At 41.3% G+C, this 7,250-nt stretch overlaps 1 protein-coding gene across 2 annotated transcripts in view; it reads left to right on the top strand.

Moving 5' to 3' along the window:
- The first annotated feature begins 1,077 nt into the window (after window positions 1-1,077).
- LONP2 (lon peptidase 2, peroxisomal) overlaps window positions 1,078-7,250 on the top strand; it is a 45,713-nt gene continuing 39,540 nt past the window's right edge. Inside the window, exons 1-6 of one of the 2 annotated variants that reach the window (XM_086469150.1) lie at window positions 1,078-1,310; window positions 2,315-2,549; window positions 3,347-3,478; window positions 4,758-4,880; window positions 5,809-5,972; window positions 6,610-6,704. In XM_086469150.1, coding sequence (XP_086325276.1) covers window positions 1,078-1,310; window positions 2,315-2,549; window positions 3,347-3,478; window positions 4,758-4,880; window positions 5,809-5,972; window positions 6,610-6,704 — 982 coding nt within the window. The remainder of the gene's footprint in view (window positions 1,311-2,314; window positions 2,550-3,346; window positions 3,479-4,757; window positions 4,881-5,808; window positions 5,973-6,609; window positions 6,705-7,250) is intronic. The other variant, XM_086469151.1, reaches the window with a different exon arrangement.

Raw genomic sequence — 7,250 nt, 5'->3', positions numbered from 1 at the left:
CCAGTAGGCCAACAGATTAAGATATTAATAAACTGCACGATTAAGCAAGTTTTTTACTGTAGCTTTACTTGTGCATTTCAAATTGTCAGTTTGTTGCTGCTGAGATTTCCCCTCTGTACAGGATTACCTTTGTTCAAAACGTATTGTGCAAGTCATTGATTAACGAGGGATGGGCTGATGTACTTCATTACGTTATGCAATGTTGACATTACACCTCTTTTCACCAGTGAAAAAAAAACAAAGGAAAGTTTTTGTCTGAACTCTCCGTGGGGTCTGAGTGCTCAGAGCCCCTTCACCGGGGCAGGGTTTTGCAGGACTGAGCAAAGGCATGTTACTGGTCACAGTGAGCTGTCCCCTCGGCCACCACCTCCAGGTCTGCTGAAAATAACTGCATTGCAGCACCAGTGGGTGCTTTGCTCCCCGTTGCGCCCCAGCCCCTGGGGGAGGCCGCCCTGCAGAAGAGATGTCGTGTCCTGCGTTCCCTTCCTTCGGTTTAGGGCTGCCCGGAGCACTCGGAGGAGCACCTGCGTTAACCTGCGCTTGAAGAAGCGGTCCTGAGCTCTTTGGCCATGAGCACAGATGCAGGACAGCAGATTTTTGTAAAAACAAACAAACAAAAAAGTGGGTTTCGCTTAGTAACCAACCCCTTTAACATACGGCAGATTTGTGACACGCTCACTCTCCTCCGCCCGCCTCTGTAGCACTTTTCCTTCCCGGGCTGTTAAAGCCTGCACGGACCGGCGGTGCCAGCCTGACCCCTGCCGGCTGCGGCGGGGGAACCGGCCTCGCCCGCCTCTCGGCCCGCGGCGGGCTTTGTCTGGGAAAAGAGGGGGAAAACCGCGAGAGAAAGACGTTCCCGTTCAAGGCCCGCGGGCCTGCGAGGGACCCCCGCGGGGGCCAGGCCGCGGCAGCGCCCTCGGCAGCCGGTCCCGCGGCAGCCCGTCCCTCGGCCCGGCAGGAGCGGGTTGCAGCGCGGGCTGTCCCTTCCCGGCGCCCGTAGCGAGGCGGAGCCGCGCGCCGAGGCTGCCCGGTGGCAACGGTGTGGGGGCGGTGCGCGGCGGAGCGGAGCGGGCGGCCATGGCGGCGGGCAGCGCCATCCAGATCCCCAGCCGCCTCCCGCTGCTGCTCACCCATGAGGGCGTCCTGCTGCCCGGCTCGACTATGCGGACGAGCGTGGACTCGCCGCGCAACATGCAGCTGGTGCGCAGCCGGCTCCTGAAGGGCACCTCGCTCAGGAGCACCATCATCGGCGTCATCCCCAACACCAGCGACCCCACCTCCGACTGCGACGACCTGCCTTCCCTGCACAGGTGCTGCCCGGCCCGGCCCGGGTCTCCCTCGCGGCCTCGGTTGGCGCGCCTGCCCGAGCTGCGGCTGTGCCGCGGCGCGCTGGACCCGACCCTGCCGGCCCGGCCGGGACAGTGCTGCCCCGGGGCGAACTCGCCATGTTGTCACCTCCGCGGCGGCGGGCCGGGCCGCGGAGGAGAGGACGAGGCTCTTCTGCTCCGCCGCCGCGCGGGAACCGCTTCTCCCGGCGGAGAAACTTCCCTCGCTGCACGGGGCGAGCGTCCGAGGGGGGCGTGTGGTGTCGGGCTGTGCGAGTGACGTCTGGAGGGAGGGTTGGGACAGGAGACCAGGGTGGGAGAGGAAATGCGACCGAAGAACGCAGGCCAGGAGCAGTCCAGCTGTCGCAGTCGTTAGCGGTGATATTTTGCGATTAGTAAGTAGCATGGGTAGTGACCTGGTGCACGTAAGGTGAAAACGAATTGCGTTTTGGTGGGATAAAGCATGAGTAAAACTAACATGCTGTAATCCTTATTCTCGAAACTTCATCGTATCAGAGGACTTCGTAAGGTTTTGTAAGAAAATAATTTCTGTTTTAAATCTGCTTAAACAGGTACATGTGGTCTAAAACAGGTCAGGTTTAGAACTGTTCAGAATGAGGCCGACAGTTTCACTGAAAAACTGTTAAATTACAAACACTCTGTTTTCCAATGCATATAATTTAAGCAGAAATGTAAGTGTTCTTGTCTACAGCAAGATCCACTGAATTATTTATGAACAAAAATTATATATGTTTTTAAATTAAGTGATTGTATTCAATTATTTTACTTATTTTTTCAGTTAGCTCTTTCATTCTTGGATTTTGGTTTTGTAGTCTGTGTTACAAAGGAAATTGTATAATTTGGTTGCTTTTCATGATAACTGACTCAGAAGCTTCTTGCAACCTATAGCTCAATTGCTTCTTGGTAAGGGGCACACAAAATGTTCTGCGGAAAGTGACAAATAATACGAAGATTTGATCTGCTTTTAGGATTGGCACTGCTGCCTTGGCAGTTCAGGTGGTTGGTAGCAACTGGCCCAAGCCACATTATACGTTGCTGGTTACGGGCCTTTGCCGGTTCCAGATCCTGCAGTTGCTGAAAGAGAAGCCGTATCCTGTTGCTGAAGTTGAACAGTTAGATCGACTTGAGCAGTTTACTAATCAGCATAAATCTGAGGAGGAACTCGGAGAGTTGTCAGAACAATTCTATAAGTATGCAGTGCAGGTAAATTGTTTTAATCCTATGTATTGATGTATTTATGCATATGTTTGGGAGGTTGGTTTGTTTCCTATCTGTCCTTCTCTTTCTATTGTTCCTATATTTTTCAGTGACTAGTACAGTTGCAGTTCTTCTGCTGCAAAATAACTATTTTTGTTATAGTTTAAGGTTTCTGTGTCAAGTTCCAGGTTGTATATACATCTCATTGCACACGAAACTGTGTGTTAGGGCTCTAAGTTGATATTCTTTTGTAGATAGCAATACTACAAATACACTCCAGTAAAAGGAATGCTTTTGATAATTTTTTTACAGGATTATATATATATATATAAATATATACAATGGATTGGTTTTTTCTTTTTTTTTTTTTTTAAATAGTAAAGGGAAAAAAATCTCTCTAGATATCTAGATTATAAACAGATGTCCCCAGGTATAATGAATTTGAGTTTAAAGAATGTATAGAAAAAGAGTCATCACAGTGTTAAGATGACTAGGAAATTTTTTAATCTGGGTGCGTGAGGGAAATAAGAGATGTAGGCATTGAAAAAGGTGATGCAAACAGTGATATTTTTGAACTTCTCGAACAAGCAGAAAGCCCAGTCTTGATTGCCCTATGCTGAGTTTGTGTCTCTTCTTGCCTCTTCTGTGAGCTTATTTATTTATTTATTTCAGTAGCTTTCTGGCAAAGTACCTAGACATGTTTCATACTGAAAGATGTAATCATTTTTAGGTCAGATACTTTTAAAATAATTTTAAAAGAAACATAGCAACCATGAATATAGTTCATTGTGTGTTCCTTACAGTTGGTTGAGATGCTGGATATGTCCGTTCCTGCAGTTGCAAAGCTGAGACGTCTTTTGGACAATCTTCCTAGAGAAGCTTTGCCAGATATACTGACTTCTATCATCCGTACATCCAACCAAGAGAAGCTTCAGGTATTACGTTCTTAAACTTTAAGGGGAGTTAGGTGTTTGCTTTACTTTTTTTTTACAGTTAATTGCTTTTAGATAATTTTGAAATTGCTTACTCTTGAGACTGTGAAGTGATCATGTTGTGCCAGAAAGTATTTGTGTTGTAACTGAGCATGAATACTTGTACATAAATTTTATGCTGTTGTTAAATACGTTTATATATTTATATATATGTCAGAACTCACCTTATAGGAAAATTAATCTAGTTAGCATTAAAACCATTTTATTAAACGGTAAATATAACACAGACTTCCCCTTTCTGTGGTAAAGATGATAAATCTTTCTTCAAATTGTGTTGAAATTTTGCTTACGTATTGCAGTTGACAGATCTTTATACATCTCTTAATATCAACAGCTTCAGAATTACAGCTTTTTTAATCTTTCTAAAGATATCTTGAAGTGCGTGGGTTTTTAAATACTGAGACACTGGTTAAATTTGCATCATATGTCAGAATAACTTTATGTGAAAATGATGCTTATGGCTTGATGCTTACTAGTCTGATTTTTATATTTGCTTGCTGCATTTGGAAGTTTTGTTGTTCCTTTTCTTTTGTCACTGCCAGTGCTGCACATTCAACCTTGAATTGAAAGCATAATTTAGGTTCTTTCAAAGCACAACGAATAGAAATTAATGCAGTAATTTGAAATGAAGGCATGTACTGTAGCTGAATATCCTGCCGAAGGAAGGTGCACTAGTGATTAAATTTACCATGTTTTGTGTTTTTTTTTTTAATTAGAAGTGCTAAAGAAAAGACCAGCCAGTGGAAGCTGTGGAAATACAGAAGAGCCAAATTCTGACCATTTCCACATATCAGCTTTATTAAACATGAAAATAGAATAGTGTATAAAATCTTAAAAAGACAGACAAAATATACAAAAATCCCCAAACCAAGTAGATCATGCTGTAGCTTTCTCAGAGGGCTAGCTCAGTAATGGAAGAATAGAATGCTGATAGGTATGTGCTGCAAAAAATGCAACTGAAATACTAAGACACTTTAAAACAGACAGGATAAAAGACTTTTTTTTTTATGTTTTGGAGTGCTTTGTAGTTCTGGCATCCAGGCCTTTGAGGCTAGATTTTGTGTCCTGTATTCTCATTGCTTTTCTTTCTGCGTTTTTTCCTAAACCATCTATTCTATAACTCTGGTCAAAAGACAGTAACAGCACCCTCTGTGTTCCCCTCCTGCAAACTGATGATCCATCAGCATGAACTTGTTGGCTACTTGTAACTCCTTGCTCTTAGATTTTAGATGCTGTTAGGCTGGAAGAACGGTTCAAGATGACTATACCGTTGCTTGTTAGACAGATTGAAGGCCTGAAGCTGCTTCAGAAAACAAGGAAGCCCAAACAGGATGATGATAAAAGGGTATGGACCTTTAAATGTGAGATAGTTAAAGAACCTAAATAAGTATAAAGATGCACTTTTAAACAGGCTGATAAACATGCAAGATTTTAATCTGTGCAAAGTTTTAATCTATAGCCATAATGTTTCATGGTCAGTCTGGGGCTGCAGAGAACACCCAGCTGGCAACTTTGGCTGTTTGGCTACCTAAAAGATAAAATATTCTTTTAAAATGGCCTAGGTTTTTATTATTATTATTTATTAATTAATTAATTAATTTAAATCTGAGCACTTTCTGGCCTTGCATAAACACTCTGGTTCCTTTAGAGAGTCATTTAATGCCTCGTTCACTTGCATGGTATGCACACACTGGGTTTTGGTCTGTGCAGTAATAGGTGTACCTTTTACTAATGGCATTACAGATGCATGGTAGCTTTTGAAACACAGGTAAGGAAAGTGTGTTGTAAAATGTAGCTTGCTAAACTAGGGCATCTTAGACTTTTGCTGTGCTGCATCTAACTCTACTTGCCAGTTTAGTAAACAGGAGGTAATTGAGAAATGAAAAAAGATTAGAGAGAAGGCTTACCCATTTTGTAAAGGTTAGACTTATTCTTCTTAATATAATGGGCTGCAACGCCCGAAAAATCATGAATAACTCTTTTCAGTTTTGTTCTTGTTCTCTAACTATCTCTATCTGTGCTGGTTTAGGGTAGGTGATAAATGCACTTAGGAAATACATACAGTAAAATAAGAACTGTAACTTTTTAAAGTAGTACCGATAACACTTTGTGAAATTATTTATTGGATTCGAATTTTCTGAATTTTTCTATGAAGGAGGCTCTTCTAGCACCTTGTTTGGTTTTCATTCCATGGTTTCCATTCAAAGCCAAAGTACACACCTTATTTAAAAAACCAAAACCTGATACTATTCTGGCTGTTTTCCATTTCGCAGGTTGTAGCTATTCGTCCTAATAGAAGAATCAATCACATTCCAAGCACTACAGAAGATGAGGAGGAAGAAGAAGATCATGATGACGTTGTCATGCTGGAAAAAAAGATTAGAACATCCAGTATGTCAGAACAAGCTCTTAAAGTTTGCCTCAAGGAAATAAAGAGGTAGATTTGATGATATGTTTGTGTTGGTTGTGTTTTAAATTTTTTTTAAATTTAGGAGAGTACATTTTTCCTTATGAATTCCATCATTTCATCTTTTTGGAACATTAAAGGTGATGACAAATATAAATCTTCTAGATACAGTTTATATATTAGTATAGCATTAAACTGTAAGCTCTAAGCTTCTATGTTATGAAGATCTAAAAAAAAAAAAAGCTCAATAATGCCACAGTTTTTAATAATTAATGAATAAACTGACCCAGTTATTGAGTCTTTTTTCCTCTGTTTTCCTTTGGTGAGATGAGAACTGTGCTATCCATGGTGAGATGATGGCTAACAACCTCTTTTTCAGTGAGGATGCACATGGAGTGTTGCGTACATTGAGTATGCAGTATATGTGTAGGGAACTGACTCTTTTTATTTTTCTTTCTGTTTGTATCCTATAAATAATTATTATTATGTAAAGGCAATCTCCTAGTTGATGGAGTAGTGACTCGGTTTTTTAGTATAATGATTGTCAGAAAGTAAGAGGGTATGCTGATGACCTCAAGTTTGCTAAATATCTATCTTGTGGTGCAGGATAGTCTTACTTCACAGTTAATTCCTGGTTAGCCTATGAATTCTGTGCATATATTTCCAGATTAAAGAAGATGCCTCAGTCAATGCCAGAATATGCTTTGACAAGAAATTACTTGGAACTGATGGTAGAATTGCCATGGAACAAGAGTACAAAAGGTAAACCCGTCTATTATTGTTAATCGTCTCTTGCACAGACATTTTAGGACAAGTGATCATCATGTAAACACTGTGTACTTAGTTCTGTCTTGCAAATGTTTGTCTCATGGGCTGATCGTAAAAATGTCATCAATATGTTACTGAAGTCTACTTGGTTTCAATAAGATCTGTATGCTGAATAGCCAGTGTAGCGCAGTTGCACATCTAAAAATGTGAATTTTAAAAGTATTAGCAATATTTACACAGAAAACAAACGTATTATTACTTACAATTTGTGCTAATGTGTACCTAAAATAATGAAAAAAAGAGCATCTGATTACTTTTTATATGTCAGACAAAAAAGCTTTTGTACATTTCTGTAGCATTAATCTTCCTGAAGAAGGTTCCGATATGTCTTAGGTTAGTCAAGTTTGATAAGGAGCAAAAGGATGAAAAAGCACATTGTAGTTAATTCTAATGATTACAACTTAAGGTACAATAGGAAAACTGAGTGTTGTGTCAGATTTGTACCACAGTTTTCAAAAGTTGTGAGTAGAGAGTGATACT

The sequence above is a fragment of the Leptosomus discolor genome, chromosome 8 (assembly GCF_034619465.1).
Source record: "Leptosomus discolor isolate bLepDis1 chromosome 8, bLepDis1.hap2, whole genome shotgun sequence".
NCBI classification, from domain to species: Eukaryota; Metazoa; Chordata; class Aves; order Leptosomiformes; family Leptosomidae; genus Leptosomus; species Leptosomus discolor.
The sequence above is the reverse complement of the archived record's forward strand: the minus strand, read 5'-3'. Positions and strand labels throughout refer to the sequence as shown.